Source organism: Pollachius pollachius (genome assembly GCF_949987615.1).
Source record: "Pollachius pollachius genome assembly, chromosome: 6".
NCBI lineage: Eukaryota > Metazoa > Chordata > Actinopteri > Gadiformes > Gadidae > Pollachius > Pollachius pollachius.
The window spans coordinates 25,594,776-25,611,349 of NC_136939.1; the positions used below are offsets into that span (position 1 = coordinate 25,594,776).

General features: G+C 44.7%; 1 protein-coding gene across 1 annotated transcript; it reads left to right on the forward strand.

The window, feature by feature from the left end:
- Positions 1–224: 224 nt before the first annotated feature.
- ddx4 (DEAD (Asp-Glu-Ala-Asp) box polypeptide 4) lies at positions 225–16,551 on the forward strand (the record flags this gene model as incomplete). The annotated part of the gene is made up of 22 exons (XM_079738194.1): positions 225–248; positions 332–371; positions 457–513; positions 592–639; positions 720–758; positions 858–878; positions 960–1,022; positions 1,119–1,151; positions 1,233–1,289; positions 3,838–3,870; positions 3,956–3,991; positions 4,435–4,470; positions 4,801–4,943; positions 6,515–6,667; positions 7,390–7,544; positions 7,990–8,119; positions 9,052–9,218; positions 11,477–11,622; positions 11,954–12,053; positions 15,201–15,471; positions 15,688–15,795; positions 16,454–16,551. 22 exons carry the CDS (start codon positions 225–227, stop codon positions 16,502–16,504), a joined length of 1,911 nt encoding a protein of 636 aa, XP_079594320.1. The 3' UTR covers positions 16,505–16,551.
- Between the last annotated feature and the right edge of the window lie 23 nt (positions 16,552–16,574).

Genomic DNA, 16,574 nt, shown 5'->3' on the forward strand with positions numbered 1-16,574 from the left:
GATATCATCACTGGTCCGCCACCCTTTGTAACAGTAGCATTTAGCCGTAATTTACTAAGCAGCTGGGTAAAAGGCCCCTACAGGGCGCGTGATATGCGGCAGTAATGGCGAACTTGTTTCCATTAAAATGTTAATGCTTGTTTCTGTCTGTTGTTTCTGACTTAACCAACACTTTTTTTGTCAATATCCTATTTAGAAAATACTGAAATACTCCATCGTGAATAATGGGTGACGAGTGGGAAGAAAAGGTAATAATCTGCAATCGATTTTGGTCTCTAAATGAACTGGCAATGGCGCATTATTTACACGTGTCAATGTCTCTTGATCACAGGAAACTAAGACCACCACGTCAAGTTTTGCATCAAATGGCGGTAAGTTAATCGCCGTCATTAATTGGTGGTCGATGTTCTGCTTAGTTATCTGTATATATTTTTTTATATACAGATAACTGTATAGTCTCCAACGGGACGTCCTCATGGAATAGTCGAGGAGGTGGTGGAGTAGACCACAATGGTGAGTAAATCTCTTGCGTTTAAAACTGCTCAAACGTGAATGAAAGTATAAATATGAGTACATAATTGCTCCAAACAGGCAATAAAGAAGGATTCTTCGGGGGTAGGGGAAATTCTGGGGGGAGAGGTAAGTAAGGTTTCATTTTGATATCATCTATAGTTTACTTTATTTAAGCTGAAAGGTTTAATACTATTATTTCTCCAAAGGTTGTGGAGGAAGAGAAGGATTTAAAGGTTTTTCTTCTGGTGAATATAATAATTATGTTTTTACGTTAAAATGACGATTGTATGGTGGAGGGGCGGTGTAAACAAGCTACAACTTAAAGAGGTCTTTGTCTCATACAGGTGGAGACGACAACGAAAATGGTGAGTTTAAAACTATTTATCCATGGTGTTGCGGTGTGATATTGCCTCCCAGTGACTGACTAGGTGGTTCTGTTGTCTTAGATACGGAGGGAAGCTCCTGGAACGGTGGAGGAAGAGGAGGTTTCAGAGGGAGAGGAGGAAGAGGTGATGATGGGGCAGATCCTGTTACTTAAACATGAGTTGTTTGATTTCTTTGGCGCCATGGCACACATGGTAATAAGTACTTGATTTAACCACCAGGGGGCGGCAGAGGCTTTAGGAGCGATTCTGGAGGTATGTTATATTTATTTAACTTTCAGATTTGTGTAGATAGTTTGCCTACACTTGTGTTTCATCTTTTTTTTTCATTTGAAGATGATGGATATCAAGATGGTGGCTCTGGTAGAAGAGGTGGGCAGGGCTCTTTCAGAGGTACAGCCAATGGCCTCGCAGAACACATTCTTCCTGTCTAATGTATAGTATTTTTTCCCCAGAATTCAACAATGTATATAAAACTTCCCCCAAAACTATGATGGTTACATGATGGAAGCAGATTTTCATATGTATATTTATATTTATTCATTCTTTCCTTTTACCCATATTATAGTAAGAATCACTTTAAAGGGTAATTCCGGTGTAAAATGGATTTGGGATATGTTTCGTATGATAACGAGTTGAATCGTTTGGAGCACAAAAAACGTTTATAGACGCTTTCTTCAGTTTGCTGTTTTTAGCCAATTCTGTCAAAACGCTATAAACTTGGAACGATCGGGGTACTGGTTATGGTAAAAACTAAATCGCTATTTTAAACCACTTGAAAGGCTAAAAGCAGCCCGACACTTCTGTAGTAGTATAATAAGGGTCTTAACATATAAAACAAGGCATTGAGAACTTTGTAAGTACAGATTGCTTATTAAAGGTCCCATGGCATGAAAATCTCACTGAGGTTTTCTTACATAAATACGAGTTCCCCTAGCCTGCCTATTGTCCCCCAGTGGCTTAATCTTGCATTCGGTGTTAAACGAGCACTAGGTGTTGTGCTCGCCTTTGGAAAAATTGAAGGCTCAAGCGCGCTGATTTGGAATGTGGTCCCATATGTCGTCATAAAGGAACTAAGCTTCTCCCCTTTCTCTGCCTTGCCCGCCCAGAGAATTTGGCCCACCAATGAGACACGACTGCTAGCGCCGTGTGTGTGATTACACACACTGTAACGCAAGTGTTTGCTGTTGGTGTAATGGCGCATAACACGTCGCTTCTTTGACGTCTCTTATATTTCCACAACAAGACGGTAGTTGGGGTTATCTCAGCCGTGGTTGAGAAGGAATTAGTGGGGGAAAGGAACTTTGGCTTTGATTCCCTGAAGTACAGGAACTGCGACATGCTGCCAGTTGCCGTGAGGCACCACCGCCAGGCAGCAGGTGGTTCAGTCTACTCCAGATTGATGTGGAAGTGGAGGAACCAGAGACGCCGGTGAACCCTACAAAGTCGTTTGTGATTCATAATATCGTCTGGAGGAGCACACAGCTTTTGGCCTTGATAATATGTACTATGATATAGATATCTATGTTTTATGATATTATTTGGATATAGAGCTCCAGGACTGTAACGCAAGTGTTGTACACTTCCTTGTTATTTGCATAACCGTTCTGCTGTTGGTGCTATGGCGCATAACACGTGAGACTCTCGTCTCTGGTGTTTCCACAATGAGACTCATAGTGGGGGTTATCTCAGTCATGGTTGAGAATGAATTGAGGGAAAGGAACTTTGGCTTTGACTCCCTGAAGTACATGAACCACGACATAGAGGAGAAAGGGATTGTTGGCCATGAATGTCTCCTGCTGGAGCCCCACTTCCCGCTGCTGAGGGACCACCGCCTCGGTGCTGCAGGAGGCTGTGGTGCCTAAGCGCTGACCGCTGCCGAGGCGGTGGTCCCTCGGCAGCGAGGCTCCGGCGGGAGAAAACCGCGGTCAACAATTGCGGTCAACAATCCCTTTCTCCTCCATGTCGTGGTTCAGTCTACTTCAGATTGATGTGGACGTGGAAGAACCAGAGACATCGGAGAACCAGACGTGGTCGATATCTATGTATAATATGATATTATTTAGATATAGAGCTCCAGGACCATGTGTTCAAGAATATTTACAGAACACTGCTAAAGGCTGTGTGCGCCTCGCCATTGCGATACATCCAATGTATACAGAGTGCATGGTACAGTGGCTGCAAGCTGCTCAGAGCCACACCCCCACCCTCCTCCTTGACCCGCCTCTCTCCTCATTTGCATTAAAGCTACAGACACCGAAACGGCGCATTTGGGGAAAGCTCAATGTGCGACTGGCTCGTAGTGGCTGTAATTCTGTACCACGGCTGAATTTCGGGAACGTCTTCAAATACTGTGTTTGGGGCCTACTAATATCTATATAAAAGCATCCATAAAGTAGCATGCCATGGGACCTTTAAAAAGTACATTTTATACACACAGTACCATCAGTAGAACACCCGTCGACGCCATTTTGTTTTTAAGACTCGCTAGGTAGTTTGACGAACAGAGATTGTGACATCCGTCAGCAACACGCAAGCTCTGTTCGCCAATGTACTTATTGAGTCTTAAAAACAAAATGGCGTCGAAGGGTGATCTACTGATGGTATTGTGTGTATAAAATAACATTTTTAATAAACAATCTGTACACTTAAAGTTCTCAATGCCTCGTTTTATATGTTAAGACTTTATTATATACTAAAGAAGTGTCGGGCTACTTTCAGCCTTTTAAGTGGTTTAAAAAAGCGATTTACTTTTTACCATAACCATTGCCCCCATCGTTCGAAGTTTATAGCGTTTTGATAGAATCGGCTAAGAACAGCCAAGTGAAGAAAGCATCTATCTTTCAACTCGTTATCATACAAAACATCCCATATCCATTTTACACCGGAATTACCCTTAAAGTATGTTCCTCAATTAATACCAATTTGTGTCTCTTGTTAGGGGGATCCCAAGAGGAAAGGGGAGGTGGTGGAGGTAAAGTGTCTAGACTACGATTTTGTAAAAGACTGATTTTTACCTGCTGTAGTTCTATTCCCTGTGTAACCCTTTTCATCACTAGGTTATCGTGGAAAAGACGAGGATCACTTCTCTAAAGGTGACTATCTCATTTCTTGATCGTAATCAATACTTCAATTGCCACAGGTGTTTCTGCATTTACGTTAACATTCAGGGCGTTAAGCAGACGCCTTTATCCAAAGTGACTTACAATAAGTACATTTGTCAAAATATGGCGAAACAATAAAAATATCGCTGTCGGTACAGTCCGGATGTTCATAGAACCAAGCACTAACAATCACTAGGTTAACCCATTCCCTGTATACAACTAAGATATATAGGATAAGACGCTACACCATGCCAAGTAATGTTTTAAAGTGCCGAAAACAAGCATCAATTGCTGCTCCAGCTATAGTTTGTAATCCGTGTTGAGCCAAACAATGCCTGTCTTCCTTTAGGGGTACAGCTCTAAGCCCCCCCAGTTCCAGTTCAGTCCTTCTGAGTTCAGCGTTGAATCACTAACCCTTACTTCGTCTGTTTCAGTTTCTACCGGTGACGGAGAAACAGAAGGGGACGAAAGTAAGTCTCCAGATGTTTGTTGACACGCTACACCACTTTGCTGTGAGTCGACTGCATATCAGTCAACCCTGACTAGGGGTCGACTGATTTTTTTTATTACCGATATTCTTGAGCCGATTTTTTATTTATTTATTTTTTTCCATCAGTCTTAGGCGATAACCGATACCGATATTCGTGAGCCGATATTTGGAGCCAATACTGCTTTTGCTCCCTTAATTTACGTCATAAAAATTACACGATGACAAATGTTACAAGTCACAATTCACAACGCAAATATCGGCCTGCCGGTATATCGGGTCGATCACTAGCCCTTACTCCTTCCCTCCTGAGGACCGAGGGTGACATACATCCCCCCGCCGCTGGCTGAGGACGAGGACACCATCTTCGCCCACCACGCGTCGGGCATCAACTTCAACAAGTACGACGACATCCTAGTGGACGTCAGCGGCCTCAACCCCCCCCAGGCCATCTACGTGAGTGTGTCGACCCCCCGCCTTAACCTCTATTAATGCTTGAAGGTTGTATCAGCAATTCTAGGCCGAAACATAAATGATCACATTCATCTGATCTTTCCACCCGATCTGCCAGCTGCCTGCCCCATAAGCAGGCAGTCAAAAACCCTTGTCTCGGTTTGCAGACCCTGCTCTGAGGTTGTACACAAAACAAATGGTACTACCAGCCACCCAAAACCAAAATAAATAGTATTCCAACTAGGGCTGGGCAAAAAAAATTCTGATATGGATGTACCTAACAGCCAATCACACAGCAGAAATAAAGCTCTACAAACATTTGGGATTGTTGCCTCCCTGCCAAAGGAGTTTGTGATAGTCACTCACAGATCTTTTCGTTTTAAACGCATTATTTTATGTAGCATAATATCTGGTTTTACAATGTTTACGTTTTGCACTTGCATAAGCACTACGTAGTTCATATTTTATATATTAAAGTTCGGTTCATGTGCCAAGGCCTTTATTCATCCACTTTTTAAGATGTTTTCTAAAGCCCTGCCAAATGAGTTAAATGTGAAAGAAGTCAGAGCTTTTATTTTCATTTACATTATTTTCAATAGTTTACAAGGCAAGCTACCTTATATTGTTCTGTTGGGGGCAGATAAAACATGTTTGAAGTTAAATGTTTATATTTAAATGTTCCCTTATCACAAATATGGTAATAAACAAGTGTATTGGTTTAACTAATGAACGCTCAGGCTTCAGAAGTATGGAATTATGTCGTGATTAATATCGTTATCAATATCGAAAAAATAATTGTGAGAATAATTTTTGCAATATCGCCCAGCCCTAATTCCAACCAATCACCCTCAAGGGGTGGCTGTTGTGGGGTTTTGCGCTGCGTTCATTATAGTTTTTACTGGATGCACGTAACACAGAAGGGAGGGGCGAGCAGGCTGTTAGTTTGGGATCTCGCTTCAAATACCAACAGAAGTGACGTCACCCAACATCGCTGATACAACCTTTAGGGCCACAGCAACATTACCTTAAATCCAAGAGCTAAAGGAACCAATGACCTGTAGGGGAGGAGCTACTAACTAACCTTTACACAGAACGTGATGTACTGATGGATGTGCTCTATTTAGAGGGAAATAAAGAGGCGATTACGTTAATAAATCAACACAAATTCTACACCTACCGATGTATCTGTGATAGGCCGATAAAATCACCCAACCGGGCTTTAGTGGGAATCGAATGATGTATTGACTATTGCGTTTCCATCGTTTTCCACTGAACAACCTGTCCCACTCATCGGGACAGAGCCTTCACCATCGCCGGCCCTACCACCTGGGACTCCCTCTCTCTTGCCATCCGAAACTCTGATACACTCCTTCCGTACAAAAGTCAGCTTAAATCCCATCTCTTCAGGACCGCCTACAACATCTGGCTAATCATCCTCCGCCATCTTCCACCCTTCCTCTTAATGTGTTGTCTATTGTTGTAGTGTTTATTTGCCTTTTAGTTTGAGTGTGTACTGTCTGTAAGTCTTTTTTGTAAAGCGTATATTATTAATATCGTTTCTCTCCTCCATCCAGACGTTCGAGGAGGCATGCCTGTGTGAGTCTTTGGCGAGGAACGTGGCCAAGTCGGGCTACGTGAAGCCCACCCCGGTGCAGAAGCACGGCATCCCCATCATCGCCGCTGGCCGGGACATCATGGCATGCGCCCAAACCGGCTCCGGAAAGACTGTAAGATACCCTGGCAAGACCGGGACCATTTACACTACTACCCACAAGTGTGTAGTAGTGTACACAAATCATCTGCTCCTTGTCTTGGTGTAGTAGTGGTGGTGGTGGTGTATAGATTTTGACGAATGGCATGAAGTATTTAATGTTACTTGATTTGAAAATTGTAAAATATAATGGCTAAAGAATCAAATAAAGGAACTGGAAATTTTGAAAAGCTACTGAAAACGTTGGACATATATCGTATTACATTACAACGGAGATACAATCTTTTAACGTTTTTTTGATATATTTTTAAAGGTGTTAACATACGCTGAAAACAAAATGGCTTTAAAATTTGAAAAGCTACTGAAATCATCCAACATGTGTTACTGTACAAGGCAGGCAATGGTTACGTTGTTTTACAAGAACATAACAACTCATTCGTCTTCAATTATCATGCTTTGAATCTTTTGATGTAACCTTTTTTAAAAAAATAATAATAATAAATGTCTTGTAAAGGGAGTGTCCAGAAAAACGCTCCACAAATATAAAGCATGAATTAAACTGCCAGCTCTTCATCAGCAAACGTCTACCTGACGAGATGTGTCTCCTCATGGTCTCTCCTCCAAGTCACACCTGGTCTCCTCACTCTCTCCTAGTGGTCTCTTCTCACTCTCCTCGCCATTTCCTGGTCTCCCTTCTCACTCTCACCTGGTCTCACCTCTCCCTTCTCTCTCCCCCAGGCGGCCTTCCTGCTGCCCATCCTCCAGAAGCTGATGGCGGCCGGTGTGGCGGCCAGCTCCTTCAGCGAGCAGCAGGAGCCCGAGGCCATCATCGTGGCCCCCACCCGCGAGCTCATCAACCAAATCTTCCTGGAGGCCCGCAAGTTTGCTCATGGGTCCGTGGCAAGATTAGTGTTTATTGCATGTTTGTCCTCGGGTGAAGGGATTGTTTATCAGAATGCATCATGGGAGTTGGTGTCATAATGACAGAACTCTTAACGATTTAATTACAAAACCATGTCTAAAACACTGACTAATGCAATGCCTAACATTACTTATGTTTTATACTATCTGTTGTTCCTTGGGTGCAGGGTTTGTTCAGAATGCATCATGGGAGTTGGTGTCCATAATGACTTAACATAAAAGGCAGACGCTTTTCTCCAAAGTGACTTACAATAAGTGGTCTGCCCGCCCTGGCAATCTAGATGTGTATTAATTTGGTGCTTTATGTGTTGAAGGTATATTGATGTAGCTGAACGTCAGAGCTTGATGAGTAACTGATTAAAGGAAGCGTTGGTAGATGTGGTTCTCAGATGTCCTTGTCTGCCCTCCTTCCTGTAGGACCTGCGTGCGTCCAGTGGTGGTGTACGGAGGGATCAACACGGGGCATCAGATCAGAGACCTTTTGAGGGGCTGCAACTTGCTCTGTGGCACCCCAGGGAGACTGATGGACATGATCGGGAGAGGGAAGGTGAGTCGCCATCTTGTTCACACAGAAGTGTGTTCAGACTCGCTCGACATCCGTCCAGCGGTGTTGATGGTGTGACCGTGGCAACAGTGTTGTTGGTAAGATAGGATTGTCAAGAGATTAGAGAGGAGTGGAACTTGGGGAGAATCTTTCTGTCCCTTTCTCGGTCTATGTCAATCTTTCTGTCTGTCCCTATCTCTCTGTCCCCGTCTTCCTCCCTCCCCATGCTTCTCACCCTTTAAGTATTGCATGTCATTCGAATGTGGTCTTTTTAAGAGATCCAGTCTTATCAACCGTTGGAGGAAGAGATTCCCTGATTAGTCAAAACTGAGCCGGACGTGGTCTGAACATCACTGGTCTCACACAGCGGAGGCAGTGGAGTCAAGAGCAGATCTTATCAGACGCTGTTTCACTCACTTAGCGCTGACGAATGGCTTAGGCCTTTCTAACAAATTAGTCTTGAGCCCTAAATCTTGCCTGCTGGCTTGACGACGGATTGGTGTTGAGATTATAACGATGCTACTACTCTAATCTTTGCTGCTTTAGGATCAGATGCTTACTGCTTTAGTACTGCACCACAGAAGCCTTAATTTACAACAAAAATGTATTTGTCTTTCTCATGTGAATCTTCTCCAGTAGCAACAGTTTAACATTTTAAGGACAAATAAATTTACCCTATGAGGTGGTGAAAGATGACTCAAAGACGAGTAACTGAAAAACTTAGTTTGGACCGTGAATAAAGACCGAAAAACCAGGACTCAAAAAAATCACAGTGGCTTAGTATTCATTGGTAGAGATGTATCGTTATAGGATTGTCTCACAATATATTGATTATCACGGAATCACTATCTTGATATCATCAGTTTCGGGGCCACGTATAGTATCGTGAGGTACCCTGTGATACCCTCCCCTGACCCATTGGTTGTCGTCCCCAGGTGGGTCTGACCAAGCTGCGCTACCTGGTGCTGGACGAGGCCGACCGCATGCTGGACTTGGGCTTCGAGCCAGAGATGCGTCGCCTGGTGGGCTCTGTCAGCATGCCCTCGAAAGAGGAGCGCCAGACCATGATGTTCAGCGCCACCTACCCAGAGGACATCCAGAGGTAGGGGAGCCGGGATGGACCTGGGTCTTTTTGTGATAGTGTGTGTGTGTGTGTGTTGATAGACGTGTGTGTTGGACGTGTAGCTGAAGCACGTGTGTGTTGGACGTGTAGCTGAAGCTGATAGAGGTGTGTGTGTGTGTTGGACGTAGGGCTGCAGGATATATCGGCTATGTAAGATATATCGATATAATTTCCAAGGGGATACAAGTTTTGACAATATCGATATATGCGTTAAAATGGTAAGTTTCCGCTTCAAGCGTCTGTGTTTGCCTTGGAGACTGAGCGCGACCGCGACCCCTCCCACTGTCATTTCGAACATGCGGTGTGTAAAGACGCCTCGTTCCCGCTCCGCCGCTCCCCCACAAACACAACAAGCATGGAGGATACCGGTATAGAAAACGAGACGGCGGCGTGAGACTAAATTGTTTCAAAGAGGAGAAACAACGGCTCCATAATATGGATGGTTCGGCTTTAAAAAAACTGATGAGCAGCAGCTGCAGGTCATCTGTAAAATGTAGCAAAACCGTTGCAGCTAAAAGTGGAAGCACGACAAATCTGTTCCACCATTTACAGCAGCGGCACAAAGTGCAGTATGAGGAATGCGTAAAACTCTGTGGCTGTGCTGCTGCATCACCGGCCACGACAGCTTCTGCCCCGAAACCAGGGCCGGCGCTCGGCATAGGCAACCTAGGCGGTCGCCTAGGGCAGCAAATATGTTGGGGGTGCCCTCTGGTGGCGCCATTAATTGATTAATTAAAGTATACAAAACAAGCAAAATTAAACCAAACATGTTCCCAAATGGAACGGAGAAGGGAGGGGGCGGGGGATTAAAGTTAGGGCGCACTGAAACCCTCACCGAGTACGCAGGACAATGCGACGAAGCCATCTAACCAACTCTTTAGAAAATATCGAGATATATATATTGTATATCGCCATTCAGCCAAAAGATATTGGGATATCATATTTTGCCCGTTTCGTGCAGCCCTAGTTGGACGTGTAGCTGAAGCTGATATACCTGTGTGTATTGGACGTGTAGTAGGGCTGGGCGAAATGCACCAAAAGTCATATCTCGATATCTTCAAGCAGAATATCGATATAAGATAAATATCGATATTTATTGATGCAATAACATAGTTGCTGTTGCCGTGCTCCAACTCGTCATTCTACATCGGTGGCGTCGCTGTGCTCTCAATTCCAGCCTGCCTGTGTCGCTGTGCTCATTGACCTGCCTTGCTGATGAGGGGGGAGTTACCGTTATTACTATAGCCTACCTATCTACCGTTTGGATTTACCGTTACTATTCCTACCATTCGGAATTGAATACAGTTTGATGGTTGAATAAGCCATGGACAAGACACTGCCTCCCCCTCGTATTTGAGAACATTGAAATATAATATCACGGCCAAAAGCTGTGTGCGCCTCCGGAATATTATAAATCTTATTATATATTAATTAAATTATATCTCCCGACCAACCCGACGGTCTCTGGTTCTTCCACTTCCTCATCAATCTGAAGCACAATCGCGACATGGAGCGACACCCGCCGGAGCGGAGACCCGCTGGACACTCCATAGGGCGTCCGGGAGTCCGGAATCATTTTGGGACAATTGCTGTACTGCCTTTATCCGAATAAAAATAATTAATGTCGAGAAAGCTTAAGATTTTGGGTCGCTGCACACATTTTTCAGCACGTTGTGCTGCTGCAAATGATGGAAAAGGTTGGTCGTACTCGACCCTTTAGTTGAGACAGACTTGAAGCACAGATTTGAAGCACAAAAACCTGATTCTGTCATTCGTCAGACACCTTGTACCCAAAACATTTCCAAACTATGGAGCCATTTGTCTTCTGCTTACATACAAGCTCCTCTGCGCCGCGTTTGCCGGCGGACTCCATGTTTCGCGCAGTAGGGGATTTAAAAAAGTGATGTGAGTGGAAAGGGGGCCGTATGTGTGTGAGCCGGAGGGAGAGCGGGAGAGAGATAAGCAGAGTTACGAAATAGCAGGCACGGTTCGAAACTGCTGTTGATAAAATATGCTGTGCTTTCAACGCAAATTAAACAATCGATGTTGACGATAGCGTCTCGTTCCATATCTCTTTTGAAAAAATATCTATATTTCAGATATCGATATATCACCCAGCCCTAATGTGTAGGTGAAGCTGATAGAGGTGTGTGTGTGTGTGTAGGTGAAGCTGATAAGACGTGTGTGTGTGTGTGTGTGTGTAGGTGAAGCTGATAGACTTGTGTCTCTGTGAGTAGGATGGCAGGAGACTTCCTGAAGAACGACTACCTCTTCCTGGCTGTGGGCGTGGTGGGTGGGGCCTGCTCCGACGTGGAGCAGAAGCTGGTCCAGGTCACCAAGTTCTCAAAGAGGGATCAGCTCCTAGACATCCTGAAGAACACCGGTAAAGACTACTGGTCCCAGAATGGGCCAACCCTTTTTGACTGAGTTTAAAGGGGTGATTTATTGGCATAAGTGGGTGTGTCCACCTACGTACGACGGACAGATGAGCAACGTTTGCTACGGTCCACTGGGTAGGCTGGTAGACTGATCTATCCAGTGTGCATCCAGGTGGAGTTTCAAACGGCCTTTGGCGGTGACACCTGTAGGAAAAATATAAACCCTTTTTAAACAACTTCTTTCAGGTCACTTCTTGGGTCAACGATGCTTAATTTAAGATGAGTGGTACGACTTAACGATCTCAAGGTGTTGTTGCTGGTGGTTTTTATTTTTAGGAACCGAGAGGACGATGGTGTTTGTTGAAACCAAGAGGCAAGCCGACTTCATCGCCTCCTTCCTCTGCCAGGAAAACGTCGCCACCACAAGCATCCATGGGTGAGTGACATTACCAAGCTATTGGGTCTTAGCTAGGAGAGGTTAGACTACAATAAGGGATGGGGGACAAGCCCCAGGCAGGACTGCATGTGTATATAGGGACTCGCTCATTAGGGTTTTAAAAGCTGAGCAGTTACGGTTTCTTTAATGTGCGGCCATCTAATCCGATACTCAATCCCTTTCTGAAACAGTCACAGTAAAATATAGGCTTGAATCTTCCGCTTCTTAACAAACTTTTAAAAACAGGCTGCCAGTTTCTTAAAGCCTGATCAGACTGCACAGACCCGAAACACTCTAGTAGTACTTTATGGAAGATATTGAATATCATTTTAGTGGTATAATACTTAATTGTATCATTTTGGCTAGGATTTTCATGCAGTAGTGTAGCCTACCTTTTGATTGAGTCTGAATTTTAAAAAGTAATCAGCGCAAGTGTTTCGCGAATGCTGTGACAGCAACTGCGACAGAAGACTGCCTCATCTGAGGGCATCGTCAAATGTCTTGGTTCGCTTTTCCACTCTACTGCTCGTATCTCCTCAGTACACTTATTTTTGCCCCGATCTTAATTGCAGGGATGCAAACAGCTCACTTTTTAAGTGAGACTCACTTTTTTTGCCGGCCAAATGGGTCACTTGTGTGATTCATGCAGATCCGAGGAGTTTTTGTTTTTGGAGGGGGGGGGGGAACTTTTGTGCGCATGCGCACTCCTCATTCCCGTAACTAACGTTTCTGCTATCTAGATCATTCAAAAACTATCAAGCGGAGAAATAGAGCTTGCGCCCGTATATTAATCATTACGGTGGCCCACACCACTTCCGCAGAACGACCGTCCAATCACAGAGACAAGATTCACCAGCATGTGACGTATTTGTAACGCGAGCTTGTACCGGAACTCCTGAATGGTTGGGGCAATTCAAAAATTTCGACCGGTTCCTGAGAGTAAAGTACGAGAGCTTTCCAGTGGTATATGGTCTGATACACTAGTCTTTACGGTGAAAATACGCTCTGCTTGAAAAATGTCAGTTACAGAAGCAATTGGGATCCATTTGACTCAGATAGTTTTTTCGGCAAAAAGGGCAAGACCTCTGCCTAAGGTAAGGTTGCAGTCTTTTGCTGAAAGTTTAACATGAATATTAATTGTCTTGGAAGTATCCATGATGAAGTGACCAGACGTTCCCGGTTTCAGGGGACAGTCGCAGCTTTTGGTTGCCTGTCCCCGGGAAAATAAAATTGAAACTCTGTCCCCGTTTTTTTAAGATAAAAAATGAAGGTAGGCCTATATCAATCAGACTGATGGCCAAACAGGAAATGTCTGTTTCTTTCCACCTTTTCGGGATTTATGTCCCGGTATTGATCTCGGACGTCTGTTCATTTTCATCCATGAAATCAGTTAACTTGAGCTGACGTTAGAAGTGACGTCAAAAACTGAGCTACAGCTGAGTGTGTATCAGGGTATGCTCGCCATCCTGAAGGAGTATGTCATGGTTTTCCAGGTTGGTATTGGTATCATTTTGTCAAACATTAAAGGAGACATATTATGGTGTTTTCCCAACAAGTAAACAAAGTATTTGAGTTCCAGAAAACATGTTTTTGAAGCAGTTTGCTGGAAATAGCTTTTAGGAAAAAAAATATTGTCTACCGCTATTCCCCTCTGTTTCAGTCCCTTCAGATTGCGCTGTTTCTGGTGTCTGTAGCTTTAATGCAAATGAGCTGCTGCCCATTGACCAATGAGCTGTCAGACTGAACCACAGCATGGAGGAGAAGGGATTGTTGCTGTTTGACTCCTGGAGCTCTATCTATATAATATAACATGATAATATTATATACGGGTATTCATATAATATATCTAATATCACGGCCAAAAGCTATGTGCGCCTCGGATGATTTTATGAATAATAAAGACTGTCTGACGTCTCTGGTACTTCCCCAAGTAAAGACTCTTAGTGGGGGATATCTCGGCCATGGTTGAGAAGAATTGGGGGGAAGGAACTTTGGCATTGACTCTCTGAAGTCCATGAACCGCGACATGGAGAAGAAAGGGATTGTACTCCGGGAGCTGAGCTGCCGGACTGCAGTCCGGCCGCAGTCGAAGCCGTCCGGCCACAGTCCGACAGTTTACTCCGGGAGCTGAACTGGCGCCGAAGCTAGGTGGCAGCTCCGGCTGGGGGAACTCGGCGGCAGTCCGGGAGCTCAGCTCCGGGAGTACAATCCCTTTCTACTCCATTTCTCCTCTTTCCGACTTCCGCTGAAGCTTCGGCGGCAGCTCCGGCGGGCTAAGCTCCGCGCTAGAAAAAGGGATTGTACTCCTGGAGCTTCACGATAGGCAGCTAGAGTTGTTCAACCTCTTCATGAGTTTTATCAGAGCTGGGCACCTAAAGGATGCAACTCCTAAAGAGATGGCAAAGCTCGTGATTGAGGGAAAGATACTCCCTTTCTCCCAGCTTTATATTGAAAGAGAGGCGGATTCATTCAGAACTAAGAGTCCTAGACATCCTGTTAGTATAATCTCAAAATGACCTATTACATTGCATTAACAGTTTTGACATATTGGCCTATTCTTTCAACATATGGTAAATGTTAATGCATTGGTTTTGTTCACTTTAGCTCCTCAAGACATTACAATTACAATTAGGGCATTTAGCAGACGCTTTTATCCAAAGCGACTTACATCAGTTAATATACACATTGACACACCGACGGCAGAGTCAACCATGCAAGGCGACAGCCAGCTCGTCAGGGCTGAAAAGAGGGCAAGAATGAAGCATGCGGCCAAACATAGGCGTCAGGCACTCGAGATCCTGGTGGCAAAAATAAAAATAAGTAATTCTATCAAAATGAAAATGTGTTTGTTTTCATCCGTTACTCTAGCTATGGCTAATATGTTTACAATTAAATAAAGAATGAGGCAGAAATCTTTGGCCCTTTTCATCATTGCGCACCTTCCATGGTCTCACGTGGGATCGGCGCGCGCACCGAACAAGTCGCTGTATGTACTCACTTTTTTGACCCCTCACCTGTTTGCATCCCTGTAATTGGAACGTCCTATGTACTTAAACCAAGTGCAGTGAGTACATATAGTATGGATATTGGAACACATCACTGGTCTCTAATCAAGGTCAATCATCCTTTCTGTTCCTTCCTTCACAGGGACCGGGAGCAGCGGGAGCGTGAGCAGGCCCTGGGGGACTTCCGCTCAGGAAAGTGTCCCGTCCTGGTGGCCACCTCCGTCGCCGCCCGCGGCCTGGACATCAAGGATGTTCAGCACGTGGTGAACTTCGACCTCCCCAGCAACATAGACGACTACGTCCACCGCATCGGCCGCACGGGGCGCTGCGGGAACACGGGCCGGGCCGTCTCCTTCTACGACCCGGACCAGGACAACCAGCTGGCCCGCTCGCTGGTCAAGATCCTCTGTAGTGTGAGTGAAACATTAGGGCGACGGGGTTACTGAAAGGGCTGGTGTTACGCCACCACTATTAACGCAGTCCATTTATACCTTGAACTCTTTGCGACCCTAAGCTCTTGCAACGTCAATTTCTGTATGACCTGGGAGATTTCCGCCCCTCCCAAGTGTACAGAGGAGACGTTCCCCTCCGTTAGAAGGGAGTGACCCTGTGTTTTAATGTGTGTTCAGGCCCAGCAGGAGGTGCCGTCCTGGCTGGAGCAGTCAGCGCTGGGGGCCTCCGGTACGTGCGGCTTCAACCCCACGGGACGAGTGTTCGCCTCCACAGACAACAGAAAGGTAACTCGTTCACAATAGAGTGCTAATTGTTTCTCTCTGCATAGTCTCACCCCTACATCGCCCCTTCTCCATTGCTCTCCTAAAAACACCCCTCTTACACACTTAATGTATGTTGGTACATCCTGTCACTTAATGTACTCACTTGTGTGTTCGTACATTCTGGCACTTTATGTACACACTTATTGTATGATGTACATACTGGCACTTAATGTACATACTTATTTTATGCTGTATGTCCTGGAACTTAATGTACACACTTATTGTATGATGTCATCCTGGAACTTTATGTACGCACTTATTGTATGTTGTACGTCCTGGCACTTAATGTATGCACTTATTGTATGTTTTGACGTCCTGGCACTTAATGTACACATTTATGGTATGTTTGTACGTCTTGGCATTTAATGTACGCACTTATTGGACGTTGTACATCCTGGCACTTAAAAACATAACTTGGCATGGTGTAGCATCTTATCCTAGCTGTCTTTGTTGTATAGGGGAATGGGTTAATCTAGTGAAGGTAAGTGCTTGGCACTTGGTTCTATGAACATCCTTACTGTACTGACAGAGATATTATTTCTCTTTCTTCTGACTAATAGACTTATTGTAAATCTCTTTGGATTAAAGTGTCTGTTAAACGCCCTGAATGTTTCCACAGACCGGAGGCTGCCAGTCCAGTGCCGCGATCGATGACGAAGAATGGGAGTAGAGGACTCCCAGTACGGCCCCATGTTGAGTTGGTGTTTGTTGTGCAGTGGAAATTTGTTCAGTTAAAGAGA